The following is a 19,403-nucleotide window of genomic DNA, read 5'->3' as shown; positions in this document are numbered from 1 at the left end:
CTGGAGGAGTGTTGCTATGAATGTAATGAAGCGATAACACTCATGCTGTCTTATGGGGGCAGTGTTTCCAGGTGGGTCTGTTTTGCTCATGCCATGACAGCAATGAACCTCATTGCTAAGCCAGAGTTTGATGAATATAAACTCAGGCTTTTAAATTTACTTCGAATGCTCGCCATGGTACTTGCTTCAATCCTTAGACAGCTTCCTTGCGGAGTTAAGTCTTATGCTCTGTGGTGTACACAGTACTGCTAATCTATGCTTAGGAAAAGAATGGAGGCAGCTAAGTTCGAGAGAGTTGGGAGAGTGGTAATGTTGATTTGTGCAATTAGAAGAAACCATTTTCAGCTCAAGTCGTTAAGGGCAAGGTGAATAGACTTTTAACATGTTTGTTTCTCTCTATTACTTTGACAGTCTAACAAAGTGCCAGTTGTGCAGCATCCGCACCATGTACATCCACTTACGCCGCTTATCACGTATAGCAACGAGCACTTCACACCGGGAAACCCTCCTCCACATTTACAAGCAGACGTAGACCCAAAAACAGGTTAGTGGATTGCACTGCCAACGAAGATAATCACCTTCATGTCTACTGTATAAAGATTGAAGACTTGGCTGGTGGAATTCAGAAGGGAGTTCCAATGAATACTACTTGTTGGCTTTGTTGGGGCGCTTTCATGAGTGACTCATTTGCTAAATCCTTCATTTTGATCTGGTCTATCTTCTGGATAATATTGGCTATGTCATATAAGCGGAATACATAGAGGAGTTCCTGTTTAGGACAGGGCTTAATTTTTAGACAAAAAGGGAAGTAGAGCTGGGGTGGGCAGCCTGGAACAGGAGCAACAGAACTGTGACTGGATTAAGGAAGGACTAGAGTGTCTGCTTCAGGCTTGCCTCCTCCCCTCCTATTCCTTGCAATCTGCATTGAAAGGGGAGGGCCTGAAGCAGAGCGCCCCTGATCATCTACCATCCGAAAAGGTGACAGAACTGTGCTGTAGGGGCAGTTCCCTTAGAAACAAAGCCCTGGTTAAGGATAGTCAGTAGATGCTTTGAGTGCGGGGAAAGATTGGATTCCAACAGGCTGATGGAGTTTGAAAGGAGATGCAAAGTCCCTCTAAAATTATTCTCTGTTTAGATTTATTTATTTATCAGATTCTCAAAACCATTTTTACTGAACCATAGTCAACCATACCGATTCGAAAGAATTTACAAAATTAAGAGAGTAAAAGGTGGAAAAGGAAATTAGGCCAGTGATAGAAAATGATAATACCAGTGGCATAGCCACAGGTGGGCCTGGGTGGGCCAGGGCCCACCCAGTTTAGGGCTCAGGCCCATCCAACAGTAGCACATGGTAATGAAAATGCTGCTCTCCACAATACTGGCACCTTCGCATGCTCAGTTTTCAGCGCATGCCTGCTGCAGACTACCAAGGTGGAGACTGGAGAGAAGCATTTTCCCACCAGCTGAGATATTTTTTTGATGTGGAGGTGGAAGAGAGAACATTTGGTGCCCACCCACTTCTTGCCTAGGCCCACCCAAAATCTGCTGTCTGGCTATGCCCCTGGATAATACCCCAAAATATCCATTCAAACCTGTAAAAAAAAAAAAACCCCCAAAACAAAATAAAAACCATCCACACTGGATAATATCAGGTTAAAGAGAAAGGAAGGTCTTTGATTTTTTTGCAAAAAGACAGCAAATTAGTTTCCATTCTTAATTCCCCTGGTAACAGTATTCAGGGCCTGAAACACTGAGGGGTCCTTTTACCAAAGTACGCCGAAAATGCCCTTCGCTGTTGTAGACGCGTGTAGAAAATAAAAAAATATTTCTGGCCATGTGTGAAAAATGGAATTACAGCCTGGGGCTCACGGTAGCCGGGCAGTAGTTCCAAATTGAAACGCGTTGGACGTGCATAGGCGCCTATGTGCTTTAGTAAAAGGGCCCCTGAATGTTTTCAGTCTCTAAACAGTCCTTTTAAAGACTGTCCCAATTCTGTATCTCTAAAGTGTTCCTTTAGATTGGCAAAAGCAATGTGGCTTCTGAGTGCCCAACACTTTAGAGGTCAAAACCGAAAGTTTAAACAGGAATCTTTCCTTCATTGGGAACCAGTGTAATTGACGCAACAGCAGTCTGGCCGCTGGACTCATTAATAGTTTCTGTGTATTCTAATGAGTGAAATCCTGTTGGTATCAGAACAAACCCGCCCCCCCCTCCCAAAAAAAAACACTAGGCATCCTTAAATCTGACTTATACTCAGGGCTTTTTTTGAGGGGGTACTTGGGGGTACTGAGTACTGGCACCTTTTCCATTGTCTGCTAAAATTGACCCATGGACCCCAAGTTTTAATGAAAGAACTCAGGCTCTACACACCAATTCTGCCTTGTCATAGATTCTGTGACTGGTTGTAGAGGGCTTGGCTATTGTGGGGGTGGGTCCCTCAGTAATCACATCACCCCTGAAGGATGGCTTGGCATTTGACTACTGGCACCTTTTTTGCTAGAAAAAACAGACTGCTTATACTGTTGATAAAATTCCTAAGTCTCAAAGCTCAGTTTTCAACATTCTTATTTATCTATTTATTTTTTTTTGTTACATTTGTATCCCGCGCTTTCCCACTCATGGCAGGCTCAATGCGGCTTACATGGGGCAATGGAGGGTTAAGTGACTTGCACAGAGTCACAAGGAGCTGCCTGTGCCTGAAGTGGGAATCCAACTCAGTTCCTCAGGACCAAAGTCCACCACCCTAACCACTAGGCCACTCCTCCACTGTTGCTACTATTTGAGATTCTACATGGAATGTTGCTACTATTGGAGATTCTACATGGAATGTTGCTATTCCACTAGCAACATTCCATGTAGAAGTCGGCCCTTGCAGATCACCAATGTGGCCGCGCAGGCTTCTGCTTCTGTGAGTCTGACGTCCTGCACGTACGTGCAGGACGTCAGACTCACAGAAGCAGAAGCCTGCGCGGCCACATTGGTGATCTGCAAGGGCCGACTTCTACATGGAATGTTGCTAGTGGAATAGCAACATTCCATGTAGAATCTCCAATAGTATCTATTTTATTTTTGTTACATTTGTACCCTGTACTTTCCCACTCATGGCAGGCTCAATGCGGCTTACATGGGGCAATGGGAGGGTTAAGTGACTTGCCCAGAGTCACCAAGGAGCTGCCTGAGCCTGAAATGGGAATCAAACTCAGTTCCTCAGTTCCCCAGGACCAAAGTCCAGACTAACAGTTAATGTTTGCAGACACAGCCATGAATATTCAGTCGTATAAACCGGTCCTGTTGGAATGGGCCTGGAAGCCAAGATTTGAGAACTATTACATTAGGCATAGGGTGTTTTATGGGGGTTTTTAAAAAATCTGATCTGTGTCTTCACTGATGGCTTTTATCAGATAGGAAAAGCTACTCCAGAGCCTTTCTAAATGCAAAGCATTCGAGTTTCAAAATAAAGCATGCTAGTTTAGCAGTAGAGGTTTTGTTTCTCCTCCGTATGCATCTTTAAAATGATGTTTTGAGAGATTTTTTGGGACGACACATGGGAAACATTTTAATTGCATTTGTCTGGGTGAATACATTTATGGGAAAATTTGCAAGACTGAATGGGCAACACAGGCTGATGATGACATCTGATGGTGCTGTAGGGAATACCTTAAACAGAGGGGTAAGGTTCTGCGTGTGCATGGCTTCCTAAGTTTTATTTTTCTACAAACAGATGTTTTTTATGCCCTCCTGATTTCCGCTGTTACTGTATATACGTCACATTGAATGGTTTCTGATCTTTAAACAAAGTATAATATTAGACAAAGGGAACCTGAGTAAATACATACGTTTTAAAATTATTAGTGCTGCATTTCAATTATAATTTTTAATTGCTATTAATCACGGGGCATGGCCATCAGTCCATTGGGGAGGGCACGGGTGGACACATTTCTTCCCCCTCCATTAGGTATTATACCTATGCTGGTGGGGAAGCCGATGCCCCCACCAGTTGAAGAAATCCACTGCTAAGCAGCCCCCCTTCCTCCTTGTACTGCCTCAGGAGCTTCAGCAACCCCACCACCCCACCCCAGGTCCATTAGCTCTCTCTCTCCCCTCCCTCTTTCTCTCCCCTCCCCCCCTCTCTCTCTCTCTCTGAGCCCAACATATCTCCCGCTGTCTTCTCCCTGCACTGCCCTCCCTTCATCCTTCTCTCCCTATTTTCCCCTTCCCCTCTGCACAATCCACCATCTCTTCCTCCCCTTTTAGCCCTGTCTGCATTTCGTTCTCATTCCCCCCCTTCCCTTCCCTCCCCTCAAGGTCTGGCATCTCTCCCTTCTCCTGCCTCTCTCAAGCTCCCCTCCCCCTGTGACTCTCTCCCTCCCCTCCTCCTGTGACTTTCTCCCTCCCCCCTCCCACACCTCTCTCAAGCACTTCCTCCCACTTACCTGCCCGTGGTGCTCTCTCTCTCTCTTCTCCCCCTCCCCCCCAGTATGCACTTGTACTCATACCCCAGTATAAAGTTCAAAAAAGTCTTCGTCCTCTCTCCCCTTCCCTCCCGGATCTGACCGCGGGTCTCCTGTCTCCCGCCACCCATACCTGCACTCCCCCCACAGTACCAGTTGAAATGGGAAGTCTTTGGCCCTGCAAGCCAGCAGCAGCCAGTCTGAAAGGCTGCCTGCTCCGGGCCTTCCCTCTGATCTGGCCCACCCCTTCTGATGCAGCTTCCTGTTTACAGAAAGGGCGGGCTGGAACAGAGGGCAGGCCACAGACAGCCTTTCAGTACGGCTGCCACTGGCCTGCAGGGCTGAACACTTCCTGTTTCAAAAGGTACTGTGGGGGGAGGGGTGGCAGGTTCGAGAGAACAGTGAGAAGGTCTGGGGGGGGGGGGGTGGAAGCTAGTGGAGCCGGGCACAGGGGTGTGCCGTTAAATTGTTAACAGGGGGCTCTCTCTCGCCAGCAAAGTAAAAGAGAATTCAGGAGGGGCCCAAGCCCACATTTTGGGATCCATTTGTTAAAGTAGCCATGGAGAACCGGCTCCCAAAATTCTTAAAAACTTAACAAACGGCTCTCGAGAGCCTGCTCCAGCACACCACTGGCCGGGCACCACGCGATTAATTATTAATCACAATTAGATCTTATAATCACAATTAATGTGCAGCCCTAAAAATTATTACTTCATTTATTTTTAAGGAACAAACTTATCCAGCACTTATGTCGCCCATGTGAAAAAGTATCTGCCCTGTAAACTTAATTGATTATACCAAGGCGGTTGAAGAAAACAGGAGCCAGGTTATTCCTATCTAGCTCATTATAAGGGCAAAACCAGTAGGTGGAGCTTCCTGTCGGCTTAGTTCACGCTATTGAAAATAGCAAAAGATTATTCGAAGTATCGGACTGCTTATGCGTGGTCCATCTGTAAAAAGTCTAAACCTTATCCAGTTGGATAGGCAGTGCCTTAAAAGGTGGAGGACAAAAGATTTTTTTTTTCTTGATAGCTTTTTAATTTATTTGAAAGCTTCCCATATGTAGATAACAAATATCATGAAATAAAAATTGAATATCACCAGAACAGCTTTAAAAACATTTTATAGCTGGTGGAAACAGTAGTTATAAATTCTGTATTTTGTGCTCATTTTTGTACACTGTCAGTGAGGATATCCTGTTTCCTGATTGGTTCATCTCAAATGTTGTAATCTGCATTGGGAAGCCTTGTGTTATAAAGATGGAATTGACTGCAATTAAATAGAAGTAAAATTAAACTCTCCTTTCATTGGGGTACATGGAATCACACCTTCACCTCATCTGTTATGTAGAAGTTTACATTGTAGATACACGAATAGATTGTTTTGTTTCTAGGCAAGTTTCAGGGCAAGTTGTTTTATAAGTCAAAATAAAAATAAGTATTTTGTTTCATGCAGATCTCTCTTGTTTAAATGTAAATTGACTATAAGCCCTTAATGCAGTCCATTGTTGTTGTTTTTTTCTATATTTTGTTCTTGTGATGACTTATACTGTGCCAAAACTGAAAACTCTTCTCTCTTCTATCTGGTCAATAATAAAAGGAGCTCATTGTGAACACTATCCACCCTAAAAGGTTGCTTTCTGGCTGTACATGAGGAATTGTGATATATATGTATATTTTTTTTGTTACATTTGTACCCCGCGCTTTCCCACTCATGGCAGGCTCAATGCGGCTTACATGGGGCAATGGAGGGGGGTTAAGTGACTTGCCCAGAGTCACAAGGAGCTGCCTGTGCCTGAAGTGGGAATTGAACTCAGTTCCTCAGTTCCCCAGGACCAAAGTCCACCACCCTAACCACTAGGCCACTCCTCCACTGTTGCTACTATTTGAGATTCTACATGGAATGTTGCTATTCCACTAGCAACATTCCATGTAGAAGTCGGCCCTTGCAGATCACCACCATTGTGGCCGCGCAGGCTTCTGCTTCTGTGAGTCTGACGTACGTGCAGGACGTCAGACTCACAGAAACAGAAGCCTGCGCAGCCTTCTACATGGAATGTTGCTAGTGGAATAGCAACATTCCATGTAGAATCTCCAATAGTAGCAACATTCATGTAGAATCTGCAATAGTATCTATTTTATTTTTGTTACATTTGTACCCCGTGCTTTCCCACTCATGGCAGGCTCAATGCGGCTTACATGGGGCAGTGGAGGGTTAAGTGACTTGCCCAGAGTCTCCAGGAGCTGCCTGTGCCTGAAGTGGGAATTGAACTCAGTTCCTCAGTTCCCCAGGACCAAAGTCCACCACCCTAACCACTAGGCCACTCCTCCACTCCATATTGAATAAATAAGTGTGTGTTTGTGTCCCAAGTCATGCATCCAAAGGTTATATAATCCGTTCGAGATAACCAGTTAATTGTTTAACTTATTAGTAGTACATAACCACAGAGGCATGGTATGGTCGCATTTTCAATACTAGGACCCAGCTAAGGAATAGGTTATTTTGAGCTAGTCTTCACTGGACCAAATTTGCTTTCACTGTGCCATCACCATCCAGCTGGAGGGGCAGTGTCTTACAATATGGAGGATAAAGGATTTTTTTTTGTTTTTTAACATTTTGTCTCAAATTATCCCAAGCAAACTCAGTTTGAATGTGGCTTACATTTGAAAATACAGCCAGAAAAATCTCCATATTCGCTCATACTGTCTAATAACACTGGTACCAATGAGTTTGGGTATTCTACATGGACTAGCAAGACATCAACGAAGCTGCGATTTTGTCTTCTTTCCCAAAGTACATCGTTGTGTCTCAGGATTACACTAAATATCTCAAATCAATGGATCCAAAGTTAATAGGAGAGTAAGCCATTTGCCCAGACACAGGCTGGGGGTCAGTGTACAAAGTGTGTACAGCATCCTGAAAAAAGCCTCATTCAATAGGCATCTAATACTGCAAATAAAAAGTCCCAGACAATGTGATCGAAAGCCTTTTCAGCATCAAAACATATCAGCATGGAGGGAATAGTCTGACTTTTTGCTTGCTCTAGTGTAGTGAGACTTTTCCATTCATTTGTAGTTAGTTACACTGCGCCCCTGCATAAACCCCACTTGGGGGTATCGCCAGAAGATCTGGCATAACACAAGATAATCTATTAGCTAATACCATAGCAAATAATTGTGCCTCATAATTAAGTAGCGAAATTGGGCAGTGGGATTCAGGCATCATCTGATATCGGCCTGGTTTTGGGATAATTTGGGCTAGATGTAGGGACTCGGGCGACACCCCTTGATGTACTATTGCATTAACATAGATGTAAGAGGGGAAACAACTTCAGCTCTCAACATCTTATAGAAATCGCCCCTAAACCCATTTGGTCCAGGAACCTTACAACACGGGCTTTGTTGAATAGCCCAAGACACTTGGAGCATTCAACAATTTTAATCTCGTGGATGTTATAGAGGTAAGGTCCAGACTAGATAGATAAATCTCACTGTCTAACAGAGGAGGGTCTTGTGCAGAGTACAGGTGAGCATAATGTTCTTTCTAGAAGTGGTTAATAACTATGTCAGCATTTTCCAAGTTCCCTTTAGGTGACAATAGAACATTAATTTTAAGATGACTCTGTTGTGGTTGAGCCAAGTGAGCCAGCATCCTTGGCATGTTTATACATTTTATATTAAAGTAGCTAATCAACTGTTGTTTTGATTTGCATATTATGGGTTTTCTTATATAGGCACCTGAGTCTAGTCACCTCCCGTTCTGATGGAAATATTTCCCTATCTTAAGCCGTCTTATGATAGCTAGTATGCACAAGGATCTCCCCTCTTAACACCGCTTTGGCTGCGTCCCAATAAAGGATTGGGTTATTGAGATGAGTTTGAAATAGTCTTCCTGTTTTGTTTTTTAAATCCACTCTATGAAGAATACCTCTGCCAGGATACCCTGCCCCAACCACCCCTCTCCTTCCCAATTTCACTATTCCAGCTACATCCCCCACCCTTCAACTATCGCCACCCTCCCTTCCCTTTCCGTAGTATTTGCACCTTAAGGTGCCTGACTTCTGATTCCCCCAACTGCATGCCCCTCTTAAAAGATGGATAGATAAAAAAATATTGGGGTAGTGCCAATGAGTAGCAGTTAGTGGGCTATATCAGGAAGGGATGTTGAGGAGCTCAACTTCTGGCAGCCATCTTGGCTGTCAGCTCCACTGGAGTCTACTATAACAGAATCTAGTCAACTAGGTTCAGTTATAGAATACTAGCATAACCTGGTATCAGTGCGCCTATGTGCGGGTTCCAAAATATGACAGGGACACGTGTAATTTACAGTATCCTGTAAGCTACCTCTGCAAGAGGGAGACAGGCCTATGTCCCACCCTGTGTACGTTCGCTTCCAAATAAGTGCTACGTAAGATAAGTAGGTATTTCCAGAATAGTGCATAGACGCCCTGCTAGCACTTAGGTGGTTATACGCACACATGTGCACATAAATGCTAGTATTCTAAACATTTATATGTCCCAAATATGGGCCCTTAGGCCATAGAATTACCCTTTCAGTATACAACACATTTAATACCTCAATCTCGGCTTCTTCATTGCCACCAGGTTCCTGCATATTTGAAGGTTTTCTACTAGATTAACAGATGCGTCAAGGATCATTGTTTTACTTTGCACCAACTATCAGCAGTAGATCTACCATCTACATCATCCTTTAAATAAATAAGCACAACTCATTGTCCCAAAAGTTCCTGCTGTTAAGTTTTGTTCCCTTCTCTACACAGTCACAAAGTCCAGGGTCTATCTCTTTTGTTAAACATTGCCAGTGAAAAAGGACAACAGAAGTAGGTTGCAACTTCTCAACCAAAGCATCCTTCTTTTTTATGATGATCTCTGATAATAACCAGTTTTCATACAGAATATACAGCCTATCCTACCTTTTGAGGACTTAGGTACAGTCTCTTCCCCCCCCCCCCCCCCCCCCCCCCCCAGGAGTGGAAGAAAATCACAACCGATTCCTGAATTCTCACCTCAGGATTTTTTTTTTTTTGTCACTTCCACCAGAAAAATCCCCACCCTCATAAATACCTAAGTTCACCTGCTTCAGGAAGAAGTCATGCTTCTCCTATAATGAAACACCATAGAACCTGTTCCATCTCAGCAAAGGAATCGGGGCTTGTCGTATTCCAGATACTGCTTGATTCCCAAGAAGGCAGTGCGATTATATTCTGTTTTAGATATCGAGGACCTTAACTTACGTCAGTGAACTACCTTCCATCCATTGTCCTCTGTTTGATGAAAATTGATTGGCTGTGCCTACTGGATATCAAGGATCCATACACATGTATCCCAGTTCATCCCAAATGCAGTAAATATCTGAATCCTTCTGCCTACCAACTTTTACCAGTACTAAGTCCTTCCCTTCAGCCCTTCCTTGGGTCTTCACCAAATGCCTTGTAGTTTTTGTAGCAGCTGATCTACACAAGCAGGAACAAGTGGCTTCTGGCATTTTCATTGAGATCCATCTCTCCTGTCCTTAGATGACCTGATAAAATTGTCGTGCAATGTCGGATTGTCCAGAGATCATCTGTTGAGCTGAAGAGCTCGGCTGAACTTATCTGCTCTCATTTTCCAAATAACCTGGGATGTAAGTGGCCTGAGCTGCATATTGAGAGAAACTGCAGCACCAAGGTTGTGCTGCTTCCCAGCACAGGCTAGGGGAACCTGAACTTCCTTGTCTGATAGCATAATACATGGCAACTTGCTTGTCTGTTTGTATTGCAACTGCTTGAAGAAGAGATGCAAGCACTTAGATGTACAAATAAAAAAGTAGCACATATGAATTTATCTTCTTGGGCAGACTGGACGGACCGTGCAGATCTTTTTCTGCCGTCATCTGCTATGTTACTATGAAGTAAAACAACTGCCCTGTGCTTCAGATGATTGATGTGGACCAACTTGTAATCAGGCTCTTGCATGAGTTAAGAGCCAAGATGGGGGCTCCCCAACTGCTGTTGGAAGCATCTGTTGTTGAGAAAATCTTGCTCAGTATGCCCGTCTGTGGACTTTGAATGTGCTAGCCATAAGCCGGACTTGGCTCCTCTTCTATGCTTACCTACTTTATGTCTCTAAATAGCAAAAATCCTACACAAGTTTAACCCATTAGTGCCCAAAGTTCCCATAATAAGCCATTATTATGGGAACATTGGGCACTAATGAGTTAAAAAAGGGCTCAGTATAATGATTCTTATAGCATCATATTTGCCTTGTCAGAGCTGGGTCCTCATTTTCAAAAGACTCATATTACTCCTTACAGGCTTCAAACATTTACAGCTTTGATAATATAGAACAAGATCTCCTTTCTGCATTCATATCTCAAATCCTTAGCCTCAACAGTGTGGAAACTACTACTACTACTATTTAGCATTTCTATAGCGCTACAAGGCATACGCAGCGCTGCACAAACATAGAAGAAAGACAGTCCCTGCTCAAAGAGCTATGTAATAAAAGTGAGCCAAGTATAGGACAATCAAGCCATTGTGACATCACTGATGAGGTTGGCTCTTATTGGTGGCCTGAGGCATTATGACATCACAACATTAGCTCTGGTTACAAGAGACTACTAACCTACTATTTATCACTTCTATAGCACTACAAGGCGTACACAGCGCTGCACAAACATAGAAGAAAGACAGTCCCTGCTCAAAGAGCTTACAACCCCATTATATAGACTGAGTTAATATATTTCACTAGTAAAAAAGGCCCGCTTCTGTTTTAAAGGAAACGGGCGCTAGCAAGGTTTTCCTCGGAGTGTGTATGTTTGAGAGAGTGTGGATGTTCGAGTGTGTGTGTGACAGAGAGAGTGAGACTGGGTGCGAGTCTGTGTGTGAGAATGAGAGTATGTGCCAGGGTCCCCCCTCTCTCCCAGTTCCAGGGTCGTTCCCCCCCCCCCCCCCCCGGTATGTCTCCCATTTGCAGGGGTTTCCCCCCCTCCCTCCCAGTTGCAGGGTCCCCCTCCCTTTTTCCCAGTTGCAGGGTCCCCCCTCCCAGTTGCAGGGTCTGTGTGTCTCCCCCCTCCTTTTGTCCAGTGGAAACAGCTGTAAAAACGGCAATGAGAAGCAGCTCTTAGGTTTCCTTTTTTTTTTTGAGTGTATAGGAATGACGGCTGCTTTGGGGAGTGGAATCAGAGATTAACCAATGGGCTTCCTTGCTTTTACCATAGACTTGCTTTGTTCACTTCCACTCCTGTCTATTGAACGTCCTGCAGCATGTCATAGCAGCCAATCAGTGGCACTTCAGGAATGACATCACTTTTATCTACTCCACTTTCCTTTTCCATGGTTCCAGGCAGCCTCAGAACATTGGAAGTGAGAATTATTATATAGGATAGTCATTCCCGTTCAGCATTTTTTGTGGGATCCCATTGGTGGAAAATTACCCGGAACCTGTAATTAATATATATATATATATATATATATATATATATATATATATATATATATATATATATAGTATCTTGGGTGTATCTTATGCATAGAATTTATTGGGGGCCTAGTGATTTCCTCCTCCTTCCCTGGAGCTTCTTCTCTCAAATCAGAACTACTCTCTGCTGTAAGACTTCTTTCACAAGTATTTGGAAATTTTCCTTTTTTAATAAACTGTTCCCCCCTCATCTATCTTAATCATTGCTGTAATAGTAGTCATCAGCCAGGGGCTACTGATAGTACCTCCCAGCACCACATTAGTATACACCCTGGATCTGGCCTCTAGGTGTCGCCATTGTGTGATAGTGGAGGTTCTGTCTAGAGAGCTGCAGGGATAGCGGGATTTCCGTGGGTACTACGGGGATGGACCCAGGTCTTGCAGGGTCCTCGCGAAAATGTACAGCGATCTGACCTTTGCCTCTCCTTTCCCAAGCCGCAGCGTACCCTCCCAGCACATACCTCAAGCCACCCTGGTAGTCTAGTGTATTCTTCGTGGCAGGAAAGATCCCCAGTCTTTCCTGCTCACTGCCACTGACCCTCTTTCTGCCGCATTGCTTTTTTAAAATGGCTGTTGAGACTTCTAGCTGCGGCCTCGTGAGACTTCCGCTATAGGTAGAGTAGTAGTTTGTTATAAATTGTAATTAGTGTGTCATTTGGAGGGACTGGTTAAAGGGATACACTAGTACTGTTATATTTGTGGAGAGATTTTTTTTTTCTCCTGGTAATGGGCCACTAAAACAGACCATCATATTATGAGAATCAGGGGTCTCAACATTCAGAGTTCCTATCTATCTATCTATGGCATTTATATCCACATTAAACATGAATTAGGTTGAAACCTGGGAGTATTTAAAATCTTTTTCTTTTCCTGTGCCTGCGTCAAAAGAAAAAAAGATGGCATGTGGGAACTTGCTCCTTTAGTTTTGTGGATTGCAGTGCTATATGTTAATCTCAACTTTGTTAAAATTTTCAGACATATCCATCTACTTACTCCCTTGATATAACTAAATTCTATTATTCTGTCTCGCTGTATTTTCAAATGTAAGGTACATTGAATCAGAATTTGCTTGGGATAATGTGTGATATAAATGTTAACAAAAAAAAAAGTCCCTTATTTCTAATAATCTTTTTGCTGTTGTTTTGGGTGAACCAGTGTTGCGTCAATCTCGGCCTACTGGCTTCAGCCCATATAACGGGCTAGATAAGCTCACCCTGTCTCCTGTTTTATCTAACCTCCTTGGTAAAAAGGGTGGAGGGAGTGTGGGTGAGTGCAAGGAAGAGGGGAAAAAGATTGATAAGGGAGACATACATGGAGGAGTGGGGAAGGGAAAAGTGGAAATAGAGCACATGAGATAGAAGGGGATGGAGAAGAGAGGGGGGACATGCTGCTCATGGATATGTGTGTCTTAATTTTGTATTTAGCAGAGTACAGAAGAAAAAAATAATTTGTTAATTTTACTAGTATTTTTTACTGCTTATAGAATCTGGCTTTCTTGTTGGGTGGGGGTGGGGGGGTCAAGGTGACTGCGACATGGCAAGGGCAGGGCAGACTGGGGGCTGAGATGGAGGAAATTACTTGAGATGGTGATGCGCAGGGACTGGTTAGATTTCTGTCCCAGTGCATCTCTCTAGTTCCGTCTTCTTCAAGGGCTATAAATGCTTTCTCTGCTGCATCGTCAGCCAGCTTAAGGAGCAGAAGCCTGGAGTCAGGATTCATACCCCTATTTCCTTCATAGTAGTATGCAACACTGCTACTGGGTCAGGCCACACCGAGTGTTTTAAATTTGGCAGAGAACAGAAAGTGGGAGAGCGACCAAGGATATCAGAGACTGGAGGATGTTCTTAAAATAAAAGTTTATTAAGAGTTTCGAAGACTCAACACAACGTCGTGTTTCGGCCGTCAGGCCTGCATCAGGAGTCTATAAAAACATACATTTATATACAATGAAGAAACAATAAAATTACAAGAAATATATAAGATATATATATACACATATAGAGTAGTATGTATGTGTGTACAATAAAGCTATGTATATGAAGAAATGTGCATGACAATTCTGAAAACAGAAAAATTGTGAAACTCATGCTTATGTGGACTGTGTAAATGTACTTGGTTTACTGGAAGACAAAACACACACATTTATATATATGATAGAGAACGAGGAGCTCATACCTTGCTATATAACTGGAAAATAAACAATTATGAATGTATGTAATTTTTAAACTGGAAGAGTAACAAGTGTTGAACTATAATTTTCATCGAATAAAACAAAAATCTTTATAATGCAAAGGAATAATGATTTTTTTAACGAAATATTAATAGATGGTGCAAATTATGAAGATAATGCATTTAAAGTTCCTTTATATTACAATTATAAAAATGTTTGACTCACATACATGTTTGAGTTTGGTGTCTTTAAAAATAATAATAATATCAACCACATAAATAAAACTTAACTGAGAGACACAATTTAAAATGCAAATAATTAATAACGATGGTATTAGACTCATATACATGTTTGAGCTTGGTTTCTTTTTTTATATAACATTTTTAATGATGATAAATAATATCAACCACATAAATAAAAATAAGAACTTAACTGAGGAACACAATTTAAAATTGTAAAATTAATGTGAGGAGACCATTAAGTTGGGATATACTTGTGAGTAAGGAATTAAAAAAATAATAATATAAGGAAACCATTTTATTGGGATATGCTGTAAATGAAAAAGGGTGATGCTTGTTAACATGATGCAATACCTAATTATAGAAGTCTGACATTACTTGGGAGAAAATGGCAAATTTAAATTTGAAAACCGGACAAATAAAAATAAAAAATAAAATTTGGCAGAACCATCGGCAATAGGACACGAATGCACCCAATCCTACAGTGTCTTAGCAAGTTTGTGGAATTGGGGACTGCATAAAACCATTTATACGTGTATGTATTTTTATGGTGTGAATAGATCTGTTCACTGGCAGGCTCTGTTGTGTGCAGGAGCAAAAGCCAAAGTAGTGGTGAACAACAGCAATAATATCACCTCTCGTAATTTAACTTTTATGTGCATTACATTCTGTACCTCTTCTAATTGTACTTTGCTGTGAATAGTGCTTGGTAAGAAATGCCCATCCCTGCAGAGGTGACTAGCCATTGATGTGGGGGAAGGAGGACTATTCTTTTAAATAATGGTAGTACAGGGTGAAGCTTTTAAATGGTTATTGTGAAACATACAATTAATGCCAATGGACTGTTTACTTACATTCAGTGAACATTCTTTCAAGAGTACAAGTAATGTGCTTTATGTATAAAAGAAAATTAATGGCTAGAATAAAATGTAGTTAGGCAGTGCGGACTTTAATTCATGCATGAAATAAAAATGTCCTCTTGAGCTGTGTTTCCTCCCTTCTTGTGGACTGGGGTTCAATTCGACTTCTAGCTCATCTGAAGTTTATCTGTACTTGCCTGCCTGTCTTAAGTACGCTCACTCTGACTTGATTGTCAGCTTTCTACAGGCAAAAGATGCATCCTTTGTCATGCTGTGAGCCAAATGTTAACTTTCCAGCCCTTAGGCACTGGGAACTCTGGCCCAGATGCATTAAAGACGTCGGTAATTCCCATTCCCTACAGATTCCATAGCGAATCGGTAGGGAACGGGAATGCATCAACGATAGGGAATGCAAATGAGCTACTCGTTGTAGCTCACTTGCATTCTCTATTCCTTCGGTACCTGAGTCGGAGAATCTGGACGTCCCTTTTGATTAGGCTCCTCTTCCTGGTCTCTTCAGCCAATCAAAGCGGGCTTAGCTGGCTGTTGTCAGCGAAACGCGCTCTGATTGGCTGAAGAGACCAGGAAGAGGAGCCTAATCTAAAGGGACGTCCCGATTCTCCGGCAACCAGGAAAATATAAAAGTTTTGCTGTGGAGGGGCGGCGAAGACAAAATAGAAGGGGGGAAAAAACACCAGCGCCGGCAGAGCTAAAAAAAAATGCAAAAAAAAAAGACGTCTCTCAGAAGCGCAGGGAGAGTACGTCCTTAAAGGACGCCCCTCACATGCGCTTCCTGCTTTTTTTTTTTTTTCTTTCTTTACCTTTTTTGGGGGCCCTTTTCCTTTCCGATTCCCTCACAGGAGCCCTAACAAGAGGTCAGACATCTCGTTAGGGTTCCTACGGTAAGGGAATCGGAAAAACGGTAGTGCAGCTCATTATAATAGCTTTTCAATCATTTGCATTCCGTTTTCGTTGCCTGCTACCTTGGCAGGGAAAATGCCCTTAGTGCATGCCCGGGGTGAACTACTTGCATTTTAAACTGGCTGGAACCAGTTTAAAACGCAAGTTGTGGGCTCGTTAGGTTTTGTGCATCTGGGCCTCTATTCTGCACCATCCAGTTGAGGCCAGGAGTAGGAGGTTTGGGGGGGGGGGGGGGGGAGAGAAAGAAGTCTTTAAGTGTACATTCCTTGCCAAAAGCATAACCTGAAAGTTCAGTACTGTCTGAACATTGTAGTGGACTGGGAGTGGGGGGGTCTCCCTTGATGCATAGACTGGCCATCACAAAATAGTGAGGGGCCAGACAGAAGCGGTACTTTTGGTGAGGGGATAGACTTTCACTGGCAGGACAGATGTCTTTAAACAGTTCCTTCCTTAGTGTCCCTCTGGGCCAGTCCAGAAAGTGACTGCTGGGTTGTGCACTCCTTCCAGCAGGTGGAGACTGATAATTCTGACTCTCATGAGAACCAGTAAGAGCCCCTGGTTAGCTACAGGGAGAGAGTTAGATCCAGTATTCTCTGTCTCCAGCAAGCAAAGGTGCAGGCACTTCATTCCAGCCCCTGTCTCATCCCTCCCAATGAAGGTGTCTGGGCCCAACCTCTAATTCCTGCAGGAGCTTGCTTGGCTCAGTTTTATTGAAGGTGGGCCCAGATTACCTCAGATCAGTGGGTGCTCGAGGTTGTTCGCGAAGGGTATGCCTTAGAGTTTGTGTGGCAGCTACCGGATGCCTTCCTAGAGTCTCCCTGTTAGTCGTGTCTCTGAGCGGGAATCGTCAAGGGGTACTTTACAGAGGCTTCTCGAGCTGCAGGCTCTTTGTCCAGTTCCTCCTTCAGAGGTCAGAACAGGGCACTATTGTATTTACTTTATAGTTCCGAAGAAAGAGGAGTCCTTTTGGTTGATTTTAGATCTCAGTGCAGTCAACTGAACACTCAAGGTTTCCACTTTTCATGTGGAAACTCTTCACTCCGTCATAGTTACCGTTCGCATCTTGGGAGTTTTTAACAGCTCTGGACTTAACAGAGGCCTATCTGCACATCCCAGTTTGGCTCTTACACCAGCGGTTTCTTCACTTTGCAGTTTTGGGCAAACATTATCAGTTTTGGGCTTTGCCGTTTGGTCTCGCTACAGCTCCTCGGACATTCACGAAACTCATGGTAGTAGTAGCTGCAGCTCTCAGGAAAAGAGGGCATTCTTGTACATCCTTACCTTTGATCAGAGCAAAGTCCTACCAGGAAAGACTGCAAGTTGTCCAGTTTCTTTAGTCCCTCGGATGGGTAAGTAAACCCTCTCAAGAGTCGTTTGGTGCCGTTGGTGCTGTTTCAGACCCTCACTTATCTCTGAGTCTCCTTTGATACCCTTCAAGGGCGAGTGTTTCTTCCGCAGAACAGAATTGTCAAACTTCAGAATTGTTCTCTCCTTCGCAAATAGATACCATGTGCGAGGAACTACCTTCAGATTTTAGGTTCCATGGCAGTAGTGCCTTGGGCCAGAGTGCACATGAGGCCTCTACAGATGTCTCTTTTGTCCTGTTGGTCTCCGCAAACAGATCTTATGACTGTCAGACTGCCACTCAGAACGTTCGACAGGGGAAGTCTCCGTTGGTTGCTTCGGACTCAAAATTTGAACAAGGGAGTTCCTTTGGATCCGCCTCAGTGGATAATGGTAACAACTGATGCCAATCTCAGGGACTGAGCAGCTCCCTGTATGGGGCCAAGAAAGCATGTTTCTCGATCAATCTGCTGGAAACATGAGTAATTTGTTTAGACCTGCAAGTGTTTTCATCATCTAGTTGAAAAAAACAGCCCCGTGCACATGCTAAAGTACGACCTGACACTGGTGGCTCATGTCAATCGGCAAGGAGGGACAAGGAGTTGGCTGTTGGAGCAGGAAGCAGCCCTTCTCATGGATTGGGCAGAACATCATCTCTTCGAGCTGTCAGCGTCTCGTGTAGCAGGAAGAACAAATGTTCAAGCAGATTTTCTCAGTCGGCACACTCTAGACCCGAGAGAATGGAGTCTCTGTGCGGACACATTTCAAGCCATTTTCTAACACTGAGGTCATCCCATCATGGATCTGATGGTGACAAATCTAAATTTCAGGGTGCCGCATTTCTTCAGTCGCAGGAAGAAACACAAGCAGAGGACATAGATGCTCTTCTTTAGATTTGGCTGTCGGAGCTTCTTTATTCATTTAAGTACATAAGTACATAAGTAGTGCCATACTGGGAAAGACCAAAGGTCCATCTAGCCCAGCATCCTGTCACCGACAGTGGCCAATCCAGGTCAAGGGCACCTGGCACGCTCCCCAAACGTAAAAACATTCCAGACAAGTTATACCTAAAAATGAGGAATTTTTCCAGTCCATTTAATAGCGGTCTATGGACTTGTCCTTTAGGAATCTATCTAACCCCTTTTTAAACTCCGTCAAGCTAACCGCCCGTACCACGTTCTCCGGCAATGAATTCCAGAGTCTAATTACACGTTGGGTGAAGAAAAATTTTCTCCGATTCGTTTTAAATTTACCACACTGTAGCTTCAACTCATGCCCTCTAGTCCTAGTATTTTTGGATAGCGTGAACAGTCGCTTCACATCCACCCGATCCATTCCACTCATTATTTTATACACTTCTATCATATCTCCCCTCAGCCGTCTCTTCTCCAAGCTGAAAAGCCCTAGCCTTCTCAGCCTCTCTTCATAGGAAAGTCGTCCCATCCCCACTATCATTTTCGTCGCCCTTCGCTGTACCTTTTCCAATTCTACTATATCTTTTTTGAGATACGGAGACCAGTACTGAACACAATACTCCAGGTGCGGTCGCACCATGGAGCGATACAACGGCATTATAACATCCGCACACCTGGACTCCATACCCTTCTTAATAACACCCAACATTCTATTCGCTTTCCTAGCCGCAGCAGCACACTGAGCAGAAGGTTTCAGCGTATCATCGACGACGACACCCAGATCCATTTCTTGATCCGTAACTCCTAACGCGGAACCTTGCAAGACGTAGCTATAATTCGGGTTCCTCTTACCCACATGCATCACATTGCACTTGTCAACATTGAACTTCATCTGCCACTTGCACGCCCATTCTCCCAGTCTCGCAAGGTCCTCCTGTAATCGTTCACATTCCTCCTGCGACTTGACGACCCTGAATAATTTTGTGTCATCGGCGAATTTAATTACCTCACTAGTTATTCCCATCT

General features: G+C 43.5%; 1 protein-coding gene across 15 annotated transcripts in view; it reads left to right on the top strand.

The window, feature by feature from the left end:
* TCF7L2 (transcription factor 7 like 2) overlaps positions 1–19,403 on the top strand; it is a 429,368-nt gene that overhangs the window by 318,622 nt on the left and 91,343 nt on the right. For all 15 annotated transcript variants that reach the window (XM_030202715.1, XM_030202717.1, XM_030202716.1 and 12 more), the window contains exon 6: positions 412–544. In XM_030202715.1, the coding sequence (XP_030058575.1) occupies positions 412–544 (133 nt within the window). The remainder of the gene's footprint in view (positions 1–411; positions 545–19,403) is intronic.

Source organism: Microcaecilia unicolor, chromosome 5 (genome assembly GCF_901765095.1).
Source record: "Microcaecilia unicolor chromosome 5, aMicUni1.1, whole genome shotgun sequence".
NCBI lineage: Eukaryota > Metazoa > Chordata > Amphibia > Gymnophiona > Siphonopidae > Microcaecilia > Microcaecilia unicolor.
Note: the sequence above shows the minus strand (reverse complement) of the source record. Positions and strands in the feature narration are given on the sequence as shown.